Raw genomic sequence first — 16,151 nt, 5'->3', positions numbered from 1 at the left:
CATGGGCGAAATTTTCCACAAACCTGCGGAAGTAAGAGCAAAGGCCCATAAAGCTGCGAACATCTTTGGCACAAGTTGGTACAGGGAAATTCTGCACAGCATGAACTTTAGCGGGGTCGGGGCGAATGCCTGACGAATCGACAAGGTGTCCGAGCATAGTTATTTGGCGGTGACCGAAGTGGCACTTGGACGAGTTGAGCTGTAAGCCAGCGGTGCGAAAAACAGAAAGAACAGATGAAAGTCTTTCAAGATGTGTCGCAAAAGTTGAAGAGAAGACGATGACGTCATCCAAGTAGCACAAACAGATGGACCATTTCAAACCACGCAAGAGCATGTCCATCATCCGTTCAAAGGTCGCCGGGGCATTGCACAAGCCAAATGGCATTACTCGGAACTGATATAGGCCGTCGGGTGTGACGAATGCGGTCTTTTCACGGTCCATGTCATCCACGGCAATTTGCCAATATCCAGAGCGAAGGTCTATAGATGAAAAATAAGTGGCACCGTGGAGACAATCCAGAGCATCGTCAATGCGGGGAAGTGGATACACATCTTTCTTGGTGATCGTGTTTAGATGACGATAGTCAACGCAGAATCGCCAGCTGTTATCCTTCTTTTTGACGAGAACAACAGGGGACGCCCACGGACTGGAAGAGTGTTCAATAATCCCTTTGGCAAGCATCTTGTCAACCTCGCTCTGGATAACTTGTCGTTCAGAGGGCGACACCCGGTATGGGCGTCTGCGAACAGGTGCTGCATCGCCGGTATTTATCCGATGCGTCACGACCGTAGTTTGACGCAAAGGGCGATCGTTCAGATCGAAAATGTCGGAGTAGGACTCGAGGAGGCCACGGAGTTGTGCGGCTTGTTGGGTGGAGAGGTCCGGTGCAATCATCTTTGTAAAGTCATCGGTCGAGGCTGATGCAGAAGGCGCAGAATGAGCAGTGGTCGAAGACGGCGCAACAGATAGAGCAGAAATGTGGCACTCGTGCGTTGGTGACAACGTGGCAAGAGACATGCCTCGAGGAACTACTTGCGGGCACTGTCCGAAATTTAGGATCGGAAGACATGTCTGATTGTCCGCAACAGAAACGATGGTGTGTGGGAAGGAGACATTGTGAGAAAGCAGGACTGACGTCGCGGGAGTGAGGACATAGTCTCCATCAGGTACAGGTGGGCTGGCTAAAACAGGGATGAAGGTTGCTGCAAGAGATGGCAGGCGTATAAAATCCGCGGAACAAAGCTGAGCTGGAGCTTGAGCAGGAAGGTCAATGGGAACAGGTAGGGGTAAGTCAAGTTGTACGACACCGGTGGAACAGTCAATCAGAGCAGAATGGGCGGACAAAAAGTCGAGTCCGAGGATCACATTGTGAGGGCAACGTTCAAGCACACTAAACAAAACGGACGTGTGGCGACCGGCGACACTGACACGAGCAGTACACATTCCAAGCACAGCCGGAGTTCCACCATCGGCGACCTGGAGCAGTCGAGTCGGAGCAGGGGTAAGTACCTTTTTCAAGCGCGTTCGAAGCTCCGCACTCATGATGGAAATTTGGGCTCCAGTGTCGATGAGTGCTGTAACGGGCAAACCATCCACGTCCACGTCCAGAAGGTTCCGATTAGTAGGCAGGGTCAGCAGAGGAATTTCAGGCCGGTGTTCTAGAGCAGCGTCACCTCCAGGAGCTGCCCCAGTTAGTTTCCCGTCGGAGAGCGGCGACGGTAAGCTGGGGATGGAGAGCGACGCAGCTGGGGCGAACGGGAGCGGCGACTATGTGGTGATGGCGATCGGCTGGTCGCGGTGGCTCGAGCGTTGTCAGGTGCGTCTTCAACCTCGGTGGAGAGTGATGGCGGGCGAGGATTCAGTGGGGAGCGGCGGTAGGCGGGAAAGCTTGGTCGTGAGTGGGCTGGCCAGGAACTTCGACAGTGGCGAGAGATGTGGCCCACACGTCCACAGTAAAAACAGATGGGTCTATCGTCATGGGTGCGCCATTCGGCCGGGTTGCGATAGCTCGGATACGGACCGTATTGGCTCCGGTGAACAGGGGCAGAGGCAGCAGACGAAGCAAAGTCAGGACGGCTGGCGGAGCAGATGGATGGAAGACCTACATTCGCAAGTTCTTGGCGAATGACCGACTGAATGAGTGACACAAGCGGCCGGGAATCGTCAAAGCACTGCGTCACAGGCGTGGCAGGAGACGCTGCTTCGATTTCTCGCCGAACGATACGGACGACGTTCTCGGAGGAGGTGGGCTCACGCGGTGGACAAATGTCTTCGCACGTCGACGAAGCTGCGGTATTAGGTAGGCGCGTAAACTGTTGAACTATACGGCGACTCTTCGCGTCTTCAAAGCGGCGACATTCGTTAATGATCTCATTGACCGTTGTGATGTTCTTATAAACAAGCAGGTTAAACGCGTCGTCCGCGATGCCCTTTAAGACGTGGCTGACCTTGTCTGCCTCTGCCATATTGTTATCTACTTTGCGGCAAAGAGCGAGGACGTCCTGGATATAGGCCACGTACGATTCAGTGGACGTCTGTACACGGGTCCCAAGGTCCTTCTTTGCAGCACGTTGGCGGCCGACGGGTTTGCCGAACAAATCCCTAAGCTTCTGTTTGCACTGGTCCCAACTCGTAATCTCTTCTTCATGTGTTTCGAACCAGACCCGTGCTGTTTTCTTGAGGTAGAATATTACATTAGCCAGCATAAGCGTGTTATCCCACCTGTTGTATGCGCTGACCCGTTCATAATTCTGTAACCAGTCATCGACGTCAATGTTGTCAATCCCGGAAAACATGCCAGGGTCGCGAGGCTGGGCCAGGATGACTGTCGGGGGCGACGACGGGGCCGCGGTTGAACTGTCTCCTTCGGAAGACATGGCGGCCAGGTTACGTCCGCTGCGGAGCTCCGTCTTGCTCGATTACCCCGCACCTCCACCAATGATGTTACGGGAAGGAAGAAGCGTTCGTCTATTTACAGGTAGCTTTTAATGGCTGAGCCAACAAGCGTAGAGCATCGATCTTGCTAAAACACTTCTTCGTCGTCTCCAAGACCACCGTCAGCGTCGTCTTCTTTCCACATTACCGACTGTGACAATATCAAGAAGAAAAAAAATCCAATCGTTATAACCGATCATCGCTATATCTGAATTGCCATAAAAAATTTTTAAAAAAGCTGCAGAACATACCCCCGTAGCTCCGAAACTGAATTTTCCCCCTACGATTAAAAAATTTACGCTGTAGAAAGAAGGCTGTGAAAAATGAAACGTTTATTTATACCTCTAAACAGTGTGTCAAGCGTTAGGTGCGCTGAAATAGTCAGAAACCTGCACTTCTTTCGTGGAAGTTCCAGGTTCACAACCATGGAGTGCATCGTGTCCAGCGGCTGCGCGAACACTGGCGGCTATAATTTAGTATACATGAAATTAATGAGCAACTCCATCGACGACAGTACATTTTGCGTGTACATTGGGAGTGGTGTCAAAGATGGGACACTGTAAACCTTGTCGCCTTCGTCGTACAACACCGCTGTCTGTTGCGACAACGATCGCACCATCGGATATCTCTTCGCAGACAGGGCAGTGCTATCTGCACTCAGAAACTACTCCATCAAAGCACCACCTATATTATCCTCAGTAGTGACGTGCTCCCAGGGTTTGGTAATGTCAGTGGCTGCCACCGTGTTGGTTTCACACATGGGGGTTTCGGCCTGATGCACAAATCCCACCGTTTCCGTTCATCGGCATGGTCACTGGTTCTAGCGTTCATGAATGTAGCGTGAGCTGGTACTTTGAGTCTTGCAAAATTTGCAGCTTCGTCTCAAGCGACACAGCTTTGCACTTTGTCGGGGCACCTGCCGCTGCTTCCGCAGCACATTTCCGTGCTCGCTGAGGGAGAGAGAAAGATTGTAGAAAGGGAGCACAGGCACGATTCGCTTCTAGGTTCTTTTTTGTTTTTTTTTCTCTGGATGCTCGCTGGCAATGCAGACACGAAGCAGCTGACACCAACTTGCGGCATGCTGCGCCAACTTGCGAAGCTCTCCGTGGCTTTCGCAATCGGCACGCTAGCAGGGCGCACTGCGTAGTAATGGAATGGAGGCAGATACGAACTCGTGTAGGCAAACTTTTCGTCCCAAGAGGAACTTAGCAAAGCAAATTTCTCGATTATTCTGCATGAAAAACGCTGCCCAAAAGGCAGATTTTAGATTGTTACATCCCATCTACGGTGAATAAATATCATTATATATGGGTATTTTTCTCATAGCCCTAATGCATAAGTTGATACTCTGAAGTCAACTCATAATTATAACTGATATATTGTTATATGTGGTATCGTTATAAGTGGGCTGCACTGTGTAAGGATGCAACAAAATCACATAGCACATTTTATAGAGCTTGATTTTCTTTGCTCTAAGTCTGCACCCTTGCCAGAGCAAAATGTAAAATCTTGAAAACTTTAGCCAAGAGTAGGTAACGGTTTGTGAATAAAAGGTGCAACAGCCCTAGAGGCCTTATAAGCACCAGAAGTACTTGCCTTGCCCTTGCGTTCCTGCGGCATGCGGTATCGCTGCACTTTCTCCAGCTCCCGAGCCTTGTCATGCTCTTTGGCCAGCTGCAGAACCTTCTGCTTGTACTCCAGCTCCTTACGCTCGCGATCGGTCAGTCTGAAGGGAAATGTGCATAGGATCATTTCTGTGTCCCCAAAAAATGCTCATTACTTCCAGAATTTTCTTCAAATAGTGTGTGGCTTTCACTAAATAGTTTCATAGTAAACACGTTCTCATAACCTTCTTTTAAAGAGCTCGGATAACTTTTTAGTCATAACACTTGCAGAGTCATCTGACAATATGTGCTGTCACTAACCAGGGGTGTGAAAATTTTAGAAAATCCCAAAAAATGAATGATATACAATTTCTATTCGATTTGGTGCTCAAATCAAGTACAGTCGCCGACCGTTTATTCGGACCTCACGGGGACTGCGAAAATGTCCGAATAAACAGGTGTCCGAAAAAGCAGATTAAGAAAAAAAAATTAAATTCTTCATTTCCACGCACTTATTCGGGCTCGGCAGTAGCCTTGGAAGAAATCGTGAATGCGCCGTTGCACGCTGTTCCGTTTACGCGCAATCAGATAAGCCTGAATCTCGGAGAGGGTCGTACGGTCACTATTGGCGGCTGAAAGCACAGTCACTGCTTGTACACGCTCCGCATGCGACGGCAGCGTAGCACATGGTGCGTCATCTTCCGACTCGGAGTCATCGTCCGGCGGTGCAGCAGAAACCTAACGAATGATCTTGCCGCCGTCGAGTTCTGCGCATGTCAATACAGCAGCGTCAGCACCTATGAAACTGTCAAATGACACGGTGTCCGGAATCGCAATGCCACCACTGCGCAGGTCTCGGCAGAACATTTTCCGCGTCAGTAGGGAGCACATCGGAAGCCGACAAATCTTAAGCCCAGACCACACGTACGCTTGCAGACGCGCGCAAGCTCGCGTTCACGCGCCCACGCATGCGCACACGGTGCAGCATGGCTCGTACGCGTCGAAACGCGGCGTGATCTCGGGGAACAGCTCCTCTCTGTTATCGCGCGCTTGGGTTGTCTCGCGTCGGCGCGCCTGGCTACGGAGCTACGGCGCGGAGCGTTCAACTCTCAGTGAAGCAGATTTATATCGTGCAAGAATGTGGTTCTTCCTTCCTTTTTGCACTGATCTAACAGATATAAAAATATAACAATTACGTTTATAAATATCGAAGCATCTTGAAACGCTGTCAGTAACAAAGTACGAAGCAGCGCCTGCCGAGGCGTCTGTGAGTGAGCCCAGTGAGCGCGCGCTGTCGCGCGTCTTTGTGGATGCAAACCACCATTACTCGCGAGGCGCGGCAGGCGCTAGGCGCGCGGACGCGAGCTAGCGCGCGTCCGCAAGCGTACGTGTGGTGTCGGCTTTAGGCCAGCCGGCACCCGCTTGCCGGCATTCCCCAGCGCAGTCTGCGCGGGCACTGTCGGCGCCATTAGACCCTTGACGCGATGTTTACGTATGCCGCGTTCGATCACCGAAACCTCGACACAGCACACAAAGCAAACTAAAGCCCCACCACCGTGCCGACACCAGTCGCACAAACGAAACGCGGCCTGCTCGCAGCGTCTTGCGCGAGGAAACAAATCAGCTGCTGGATTGTCTTGACATGGCTTAGTAAGCTGAAACCGGAACTGCTGCAGAGCCGCTCTATCTAACCAGGCAGAAACGATGATGATGAGCGGGGATTTCTAGTAGCGCTACTTCGTGGGGCAGCAAGGAAGCTCCGTTCAAAACAAAAATGGCGTTCAGCAAGTCGAACCATGCACCGGTCAGAGTCGGTGCATGGTGCTCTCGACCGAGTTAGCTAAAGGAGTGTCCGAAAAATCAGACGAGAGGTTGCAAGGTGTCCGAACTTTCGGCAGTTGTTATACATTATGGTCTATGGGGAGAATGGCGGTGCCGCGAAGCTGACCGAATAATCGGGCATGTCCGAATTTTTGGAGTCCGGAAAATCGGTCGGCGACTGTAGTTAAAATTCAAAACATCAAATACTTATTGAATATATTCAAATAACCAGCACCGACAAATAAATGAGCACTCGAAAAAGAAAAACTAAAACAGTGAGGGGTTTGCTTTTCTTGTTTCCCATCCGTGGACTACTCCAATATAACGCATTGACCAAGATTTTATACCACTGTAGGTAGAGTACCTAACTTGGGGTGATCTTGCTGCCTGATGCTCATGCAGCACCGATGTTCATGTGTCACCAATTTGATATTATCATATGGAGCTTAGTTTATCTATCTCATTCTATCACAGGGATTTCCTGTGACCATGGTCTCAGCTTCGCTTGTGAAGCTGCAATTCTGCTGAGCATTCTGTTTATTTTAATGCCTGTCTTTTATTTAATAGATAGCGACAAAAAACTTCGACAGAGACGCTTAAGACTGCTTATGTGTGGGAATGCGAAAGCATCATTGTCCTTTTGGTGAAATGTTTCTTTTTTCTGCACGTTCCTCGTCTGCACAAGCACCCACCTGAATTTTACTGCAACTCGATAAGGCCAAATGAAAATGCACCAAGCATCTCAATGTGCTCGCTTGCCCGCGAGGAGTTCATAATTCAAAGGACTGATCAGCGGCATTCAATTGGACATTAATGCTCTTTATTTTCTACACTCAATTTATACACTCATGACGTGCACCACCTACTACCCAACGATGCACGCTCTAGGCCACACATTTAGTCAGCTAGTTGGCTGTGACATGATGTACACAATGACGTACGCACTATACACACATTTAGTTAATCAGGACCATGCCGCCATGGCGTCAGGGAAGCATGCTCATCTCGCACCCTGGAGGCCCTGGTTCGATTCCTACCCAGATTGAAATTTACCTAATATTCTTTTCAAAAGCATTAGTTCACTGTGTTTACAGGAACTTCCCTGAGAAATCTGTTGTCAATCTGAGTTTATTTAAGGGTCTTGAAATCGCGAAAAATGGAAAAAAATGCCAATTTTCAAAAATCATGATTTTGAAGTCTTCATTGTCCAAAGTATTACCCTGCAAGGTATTGCTGCTCAATTCCTTCTCCAAGTATTAAAAAAAAACAGCAATTTGTAAGCGTTGGTGGGCCTGAATTGAACACCATGCTCGAAAATTTGCCCCAATTTCAAGCCTCAAAACTCCGGACGATGCAAGGCGATCGCTGCCATCTTGGTCTCATTTGAAAGCTGTTTTCCTATGCTTCATTTTGGCACTTTTCAGCATGACGAAGGCATTCTGAAAGCAAAGTCATCGGCACCGTTTTCTAGGGGTGCAATTCCGCAAAAGCGACGCTGATTGGGCGAAGCGCGCATTTCCCCGAGGCGCAGCCCTCTAAATTGGCCCTGGTGCGTGCCTCCTCTCCTTGCAGAGTCAGCACGGCTGGGTTTTGATGGCGTGGTGCCTTCGTGTACCCGAGGCATCTCTTTGTTGTACAGTGTTTCGTGCCCCACAGCCTCTTTTTGCATCGTTCATGTAAATGTTTTCATCATTAATTCGCTCTCGTTTAGCTTGCATTTTCGTTCCTACGTTTATTTGCCAGGTTGGCATGCTGTGCGTACGTGTGTACATGTTTTTGCGCTGTGTATTTTGATGGCGCGGGACTCACTTTTGAAAGCAAGTATACAAAAAGCGGTCAGCAAAAGGAGACGTGCTTGGAACAAGATCACTGCCTTGTCGAAAACAACTATGGCAGCTTCAGTGTCATCTCAAGCCACAGTACTACCTAGCGACGTGGCTGCGCTATGCTCATCGAGAACATCCACTTCGGTGTTGTCGCAAGCCACAGTACCGCGGGCCACCGGGGCTGCGCTAAACTCATTGAGGACCGCAAGTTTGGTGTTGCCGCAAGCTATTGCACCACGGATTGACGCAGCTGTTCCAAGCTCCTTGAGAACTTCGGTGTTGCCACAAGCCACAGCGCTGCGGGTCGATGTAGTTGCTTCAAAGCTCCTCGAGACCGTCAACTTCGGCATCGCCGGTGAGTGCAGCTGGGACGAGCTTGCTTGCACATCACATCGACACGCCGTTTTACACGGAGGCAAAGTATGCGGAGTGTGAAGAATGCGCAGACAACGCAAAGTCTTCCTTGACAAAAAAGTGTGCAACTTCGCAGAAGTTCGACCTTTTAGGCGTCAGCGCAGTGAGTGACGGCGACAATCGCGGCACTGAGTACGTCATTGTGGACATGAAAGTTTTGCAGATGCTTTCTGCGTCCATAATGGGCAGCAAGTGTGCTGCCCATTATGGAGATGGAGACAGAAGCAGCACTGATCCTGTTTAATCGGTCCCTGCAGAAGAATGGGCTGCGCTACGATTTTGCCTGATGGCTATAGCCGCACTTTTCATGCACAGACTCAAGACAGCACCTACGGTACTTAGACAATGAAAAAAAAAAAAAAAAGAAGAAGAGTGTCTGAACCATGTCCATAAGCGAATGGGGACAGCCCTTCGTGCCTTGGCGGAGAAAAATAAAGCCCAAGGAGAGTCTCTTGGTAGGAAGGGGAGACTTACACAGGATAAAATAAAAAAAGATATCAAAATATCATGGGTATGCTCTGTGGAGCCACAGGCATGACGTTCCTGCAATGCAGAAGGCAGTGCAGGCCACACTGTTGCACATGACTTCAACAAACGAAGCCCCAGATCACAGTCACTGTCCTGAAGGTGATGACTCCTGGTGCTTCTTCAACCGTGCCCTGGCCAACCAAGAGGAGCCACCACCGCATAAAAACCCTCTGCCAAGGTTTATTCACAGTGTACTAGAGCCAGTCTTTGTGAGGCTAGATGACCAAGCCCTCTTACAGCACTGCAGTGATGGCATGACACAGAATGCCATTGAGTGCCTGCACTCTGTGATCTGGACCTTAAGCTCCAAAAACAGTCGTGACCCATTGCTGGCTGTGGAAAGGGCTGTTGCTGAAGCAGTGTCACGCTACAATCAGGGAATGACGCAAACCAGCCAGGATGTTCCAGTGCAGTTTGGCTATAGTCCTGGCAGCTCCCTCGTTCGAAGGAGCCTTGAGAAGGACAAACAAAGGCTCTACAGGTACAAGGGTCACGAAGAGACTGAAAGGATGAAGAGAATGGCCAAGAAGCACAAGCCTAACAGGACGCAGGACTACATACAGCCCAGGTCTTGTGTGAACTTGTGGGAGCATTCGAAAACTTGAAAGTGACTTTCTGGATGTGTTTTTTCGTCAAGTGTCTGCCTTATGAAAGGTTTCATAAAGTTTTCATGAATTGATTTCAGTAAATTTGGTGTTCTTGTACTCAGCAACACCTGGGAAACATACTAGAGCCTAAAGGTGTTCCATATGTTCAATAGACAAAAGATGTAGTGGCAGTAAAACTTTAAATGCATGTTTCTCAACTTTCTTTTTTTCGTCCAGTGCTTCTACCTTACAGAAGTTTGGTAATGTTTTAATCAACTGATTTCAGTGAACTAAGTATCAATTTTTTTAGTAACATCTCAGCTACATCCTAAAGCTTTCCATTTTTCCTTAATTGTGACAGATCTTTAATTAGATAAAATGTAGGCTAATTAGTGCCAAATTGTTTCTTCCCAACTTTTATTTATTTGAGATAACCACAATTACTTTATTGGCATTTGCTTAGCTTTAGGATGTGCAGTGGGCCTTTGTATATGTCTGCATATTCTTAAAAACACTTCATTTTAATGAGAAATTACTACAAAGACCTGTAAGAAATGACCTAATTAGGACTATTGTATTCTGTCATTTTTTCTTCCAAGTGAGATATTTGAAATCTAAATACTGTACATATATGAAATCAGAATTCTACAATATACCTGCACATAAAATTTAAGCAACATATCCTGAGAAATAAAAGAAAGTTCTCATGACCCTCATCCCCCCTTTTACTTTTTGGCATCAGCTATTTTTGCTACCATCGCCGAATAGATTAGAAATATGATCACTTTGGCACAAACAAGGAAAGACGGAAGACAACAAGGGGAGCACCCCTTGTTCCCTTCTGTCCTTTGTTTGTGCAAAAACGATCATATTTATGGTCTACTTAACAATATAAATCAACCAGGCCAGCAACATGTACTTCTGCTACCATCGTCTGGTCACGCCGCTGACTACAATGCCGGATTTTCTTTTAATGGGGCATATAATGCTTTTGCATTAATAGCACCTTGAATACTTTATTAGCCGGGTGCCGTCATTAGCAGCCATGAGTTCTCAGTCATACATCACTTCCAGCAAGCGGTAATGGTGACAGTTTTTATTTATAATATGTTAACATTAGATGTGCCAATGTGGAAAAAAAGTGTATGTGTGTGAAGTCAGTCTCTTGGTAGAGTTGCAGAAGGGATGGGAGAGCTTAGAAGAGCGTGTATATGCTTATGTGTATATGTATATACAGTCAACATCCGATTTTTAAGATTCCCTAGGGGCAGTGAAAACACCGAAAAAATCTGGCAGTCCGAAAAAATGAATCGATAAAAAAAATTAAATTATGGGGTTTTATGTGCCAAAACCACTTTCTGATTATGAAGCATGCCGTAGTGGAGGACTCCGGCAATTTCGACCCCCTGAAGTTCTTTAACGTGCACCTAAATCTAAGTACACGGGTGTTTTCGCATTTCGCCCCCATAGGAATGCAGCCACCGTGGCCGGGATTCGATCCCGCGACCTCGTGCTCAGCAGCCCAACACCATAGCCACTGAGCAACCACGGCGGGTAAAATGAATCAATGCATTTTACTGCCCCCAAGAGCTCAAATCACCACAGGCGCGTCTGAAATAGCTCTAAAGGCTTGCCAGTACACTGATCAGGCGTATCAGTGCTCGTACCGCAACAGGAGGCGGTGGGTGCTCATGTGTATATAGTAAAGGAATGCATACTGTCTCGTAATAGTGGCTCCTACCCACTCTTGATATGCTTCACTGCAATACACTGCCTATGCTTGCTGCGTAATGCCGCTTGCATTGCGGTGAAGCTGGATTTTGGAATCTGGCTTAAAGGCCACTTAGAGTCCAGTGCAGCATGCGTGTCAGTCAGTGGCAGCGGAGATTGGTGACGCCAGGTTTGTCCCGTTACGGTGCCGTGAAAACCGATCCTGCTATAGTCCACTGGGCGCCCTGTGCCGCCTAAATGCATGCGCATTTTATACGAAATTAGGAGTTTCACGATGATAAGAAACTGCGAGCTCGCTGCAATTTGCAGGGGGACGCGCTGCCACCAGAGCCAAAACGCAGATGCAGTACATTCTGGGTGAGGAGGCTGGTATGGAAGGCAGAATGTCGCATCTTGCAATGGCTGCAGCCGGGAGATGGAGACGGACGACGGATACGCCGGTCGTGCCTCGTGCCGGACTACAGAGTGCTGCGCTTTCACTGACATGGCGTCGCCGTTCCGAGCATGCACGTGCGTGAACGCCATGTTGGACTATAAAGTGGCCTTTACACAACACTTGACTCTTGCCATTGGAGAAGATGACAAAGGCAGAGGCAGCACCATTACTGACAGTGACGAATTCTTTCAATAAAAAACATGGCACCGAACAGCAGGAACATTGGTAGCAAACATTGAAGCAGCTAGGCCTAGCATTGCCGCAGTGTCTATAACTGACAGTGGTAGGTGTGCGAGAGCCCTGCGTCGAGGCTGTGAGATTATCAAAATTGCAGTACTGGTGGCTTCAATTAATGTAATTTTGGACCTGCGGTCACAGTGAAAAGTTAGGAAAATCAGACGGTGAAGGGTTTTAGCACCCGAAATTTCAGACATCCTTACACAATGGATCTATGGGTACGTTATCAGGCATGTCCGAAAAAACAGGCGTCTGAAAAATTGGTTGTTAACTCTCTCTGTCTGTGTATGCGTGTGAGTGGGTGCATGCATGCGTATACTATAGTGCAACTGACGGTGGTCTGCTCTGTCACAGAGGTAGGCCATGTGTGGAGTGAACTTCTGAACAACACTTTGCAATCTGGTGAACCAGGTTTAAATCATAGATGCAGACCTCAAATAGGTGCAACATAATGCCCTAATACTTTTCTCCAGCATTTACTCCTAAATTGCCACGTATTTCCTTTTTTTCTTTTCAGTTTTGTTCACAAAAACATCCATTTTTCTTCGTTTTTCATGACGCGTCTACGTAGTTGCATTTCAAACGTAAAATTTTGCTTCAAGGCTGCTATACATCTACACTACACTATGTGAAACTAGGCTTTTTATGCTGTCAAAGCTTTCGTTGCAGTTGGCCTTTTAAGCGAGAGAAATGCAGAACAATGACTTGCACTAAAATCCGCAATCATTTGACTATCGGAGTGCAGTCGACCTCTGTTTAACTTACCAAGGATATAGATGTGTTGACTACTATTTATAGCGATGGCATGACATTGCCCAAAATACAGCTTCACCACATTACAAGCCATTGTTTGTGCATGCAGCAACGTGTTAACAAGATTTTTCTGCCCCCCCACCCCCCATTTGTGGAAGGATGCCACTTATTTTCTGGAGGTCCTGATACTGATTATCTGGACTTTTAGGCAGTCCTCTGCCGAGTTCGAATTATAGGTCGGCGACAGTATATGCGAAGTTTGTTACTTCACAACATATTGTGGCCCTAACTTTGAATAGAATGAACTTCAGATATAATGAACCTTTCTTGTTGGATTACTCGGGTCTATTGTAGCGAGCGTTGACTGTAATTTTTTTTTACTAGGTCCTCATAATAGCAAGAGTAAACACAATGGCTATTGGGCAGATTTTAAGAGCACAGAGGACTATTCCCATTGGATAATGAACAACAAATGCATTAACTCATTTCTGCAGTACCTGCATCATCACACAGGGCTCCATGCATATAAATTATGCTCTTTCTGTTCAGTTGTTTAACTACATATGCCTCGTGGTAAAGCCCCTGAATTAAAAGAAAGAAAACTGAAATTTCACTCTAGTGGCACCAATACTGTGGCTTCCAAGATGGGCAGTGTGCTGAAGAGTCATGCCATACAATGTTGAAGCTATGTTGTTGATAAAAAAAAAGCTGAGCATGAGGACAGATGGAGCACGGGTGCATTGTTCTGCATGGGTGTTTTGACCAGCTTCGAGCGTCACAGGAATAAAGTAACGGAGGGGTAAGTCATGAGAGCATGGCAGTGGCAGCAATTCATAACTACATTTGTATGAGGAGCATTCAAAAACTTATTGCTGGACATGATTCACGAAGTGATAGCCTTTAATACAATACCCATACCATACCTTTCATAAAAAGTGTTGCAGGGCCCCTTTGCTCTAATATCAGCTGCAGCTGCAAAGTAATTAATTCCCCCACTGTACTTCTGTTATGCAGGAGAACTATCTTGCAAATATAAGTGAATGTTCAAGTCTCTCAAATTATTAACACATTCCTTATTCCATTCAATTTGTGCACACACAGTTGCTCTGCAATAAGGTAGGGCTGAAACAGGAAGGTACGTACTTTACATCTGAGAAGAGGAAATTCTCATCATGGATGTCAGCTTCCAGCTCAACCAGTTTGTCTTCTTTCCGCTTCTCCAGATACTGACGTCTCGACTCAATCCGCAGCCGAGGCAGAAGCCGCTGCCGGTCCTCAGCCTCCAGTTTCAGTCGTTTCGCCGCCTCCTCAAATGCCTGCATATGCACAGAGCTGTCTTAGACTTCAAATATTGCTTGACACATTACAAACAAAAACTCACGCGAAATCTGTTCCTAGCAAGTGCAAAGACACATGCGTGCAGACGTGCACGTACACACGCCATATTCCCGACCAATCATTTCTCAGCGATGTCACCTTCAGTACTAGGCTAAACCAAGAGAAGCTGATGTGACGAAAGGGCCCTGTGGATGGGCACACTTTCTGTCCTTGCAATTTTCACACCCAATGCTATGAGGCATACTCTAGTGAGAAAAAACAGCCGTATCCCGCAGCCAAAAAATACCCACCACCATTACATTCAAGCACTAATGCCAAGTTCTAGAACATGTGAAAATGTACCAAAAGATATGAGATGAGAATACAACCCCTGGAAAGGGCAACACAAAAGCAGGTAGCCCGAATGATAGCACATATAATTTGAATTTATTTTTCTCAAATTTACAATTGGGTGCAAATTTCACCCTTGACTGCATGCATGCAGGAGCTCAAATGCTCAATGTCACCAATTAGCAGTGTCATACTAAGAATGAGAGTGACAACACAACACCATGCATACAGAACTCTTGTTCATTCATATAATGTAAGCAAACAATAATTTTTTTTTTACTAACTTGGGCTTGCATTTATTATTCAGTGAATGCCGATTCAAGAAGAGCCTTCGTATTTACTCCATGTGGCTGGCAACAACGATTTCAGTTTTGAACAGATCATCACAGATGGTGCCACCCATCAGAGCCAGAAAGCTTGGTAATTTAAACTGGTAACAACGGGTTATTTTAAAGCTAAGGTTTTTTTTTTCGAACCCTCCCGGACTTTCCTGACCATGACTGTAGGATCAGTGTTGCTGCTGCCTTGTCGGATAGTTCACACTTCACAACATTAAGGCAGAAATCATCCTTGGTGATTACTGTATTTTTTCGTATAACCTACACTGAAAATTTTAAAAAGTTAATAGCAAAGTCAGGGTGCTAGCTATATTCAAATTTCACCTAGATGTGTAGCTTCGCAGCAGCGTGGCGTATGCTGACATGAAGTAACACTACAAGGCAGCGAAGCATGCAGTGCTGTGAAGCCACACACCAAGGCAAGGTCGTTGGCCATTCAGTTTTGTTACCTCTAAGGGAACCCCACCCTCTCCCCGCCACTGCATGTTGAAGCTCCCTTGCCCTCTCTTTTATGGTCGCTCATTCTCCTCCTCTTCATAGGTTGCCATTTTGCATTTAGTAGTTAGCGAAGTGCACGCGGCACCGGCAAACTAGAACTTGGATCACGATGAACTGCACTCAATGGCCATCTCTTATAGCACAGTAGAAGCTGAAGAGTTGCCTCCAACTAGACAAAGAAATCTTTCAGATTAAAAAAAAAATTTTGAATGAGGAGCAAGATGCTGCGATCGAACATCCCAGCATAGCAACCTGGTGCTCTAACCAATAGGCCACAATCACATGTATACAGTCGAACCCACTTATAACAATATTCAAGTGCCACAAAAATTCCATTGTTATAACCGGGTTGCGTGAAAAAATCAAAATAGGGGGATGGCAGAGCTGACGTGAGAAAACTATAATGGTGGGGAGGCCAGTGCGCCTCCCCACCACCTTCCTCCATCCAGCTTCTGATTGTGTTCACTTGTTTGCTTCCTGGGTGCTCCAATCGCGTGCAGCAAGCCGTGGCTCTCGATCTTAAAGAATGGCATTGCTATAACAACTGCAAATTTAACAGGGGTCACGGGTGGAAAGTGATATGCGAGCACCACCGAGGCATTGCTTTGGTGGCTCCAAAAGGGACCTTTTAAAACATGCGAGAAGGTTGCCGCGGCAGCCTGTCAGATTAAGAAATCCAGAAGAAACGCTGAGGCGAGATCGCCACAAGCATATTGCCATGTACTTCTCACTGGCTTGCCCGAGAAAACCCTATGTCGGTCAGCCTTGCATGCTT

General features: G+C 47.2%; 1 protein-coding gene across 1 annotated transcript in view; it reads right to left on the bottom strand.

Annotated features, from left to right (window-relative positions):
- The window catches only part of l(2)37Cb (DEAH-box helicase 16 lethal (2) 37Cb), a 128,416-nt gene that overhangs the window by 90,512 nt on the left and 21,753 nt on the right, over positions 1-16,151 (bottom strand). Inside the window, exons 5-6 of the mRNA XM_075678245.1 lie at positions 14,016-14,188; positions 4,532-4,661 (exon numbers count right to left, since the gene is read on the bottom strand). Coding sequence (XP_075534360.1) covers positions 4,532-4,661; positions 14,016-14,188 — 303 coding nt within the window. The remainder of the gene's footprint in view (positions 1-4,531; positions 4,662-14,015; positions 14,189-16,151) is intronic.

The sequence above is a fragment of the Dermacentor variabilis genome, unplaced genomic scaffold, assembly GCF_050947875.1.
Source record: "Dermacentor variabilis isolate Ectoservices unplaced genomic scaffold, ASM5094787v1 scaffold_18, whole genome shotgun sequence".
Lineage (NCBI taxonomy): Eukaryota > Metazoa > Arthropoda > Arachnida > Ixodida > Ixodidae > Dermacentor > Dermacentor variabilis.
This window is presented reverse-complemented; position numbering and strand designations above follow the sequence as displayed.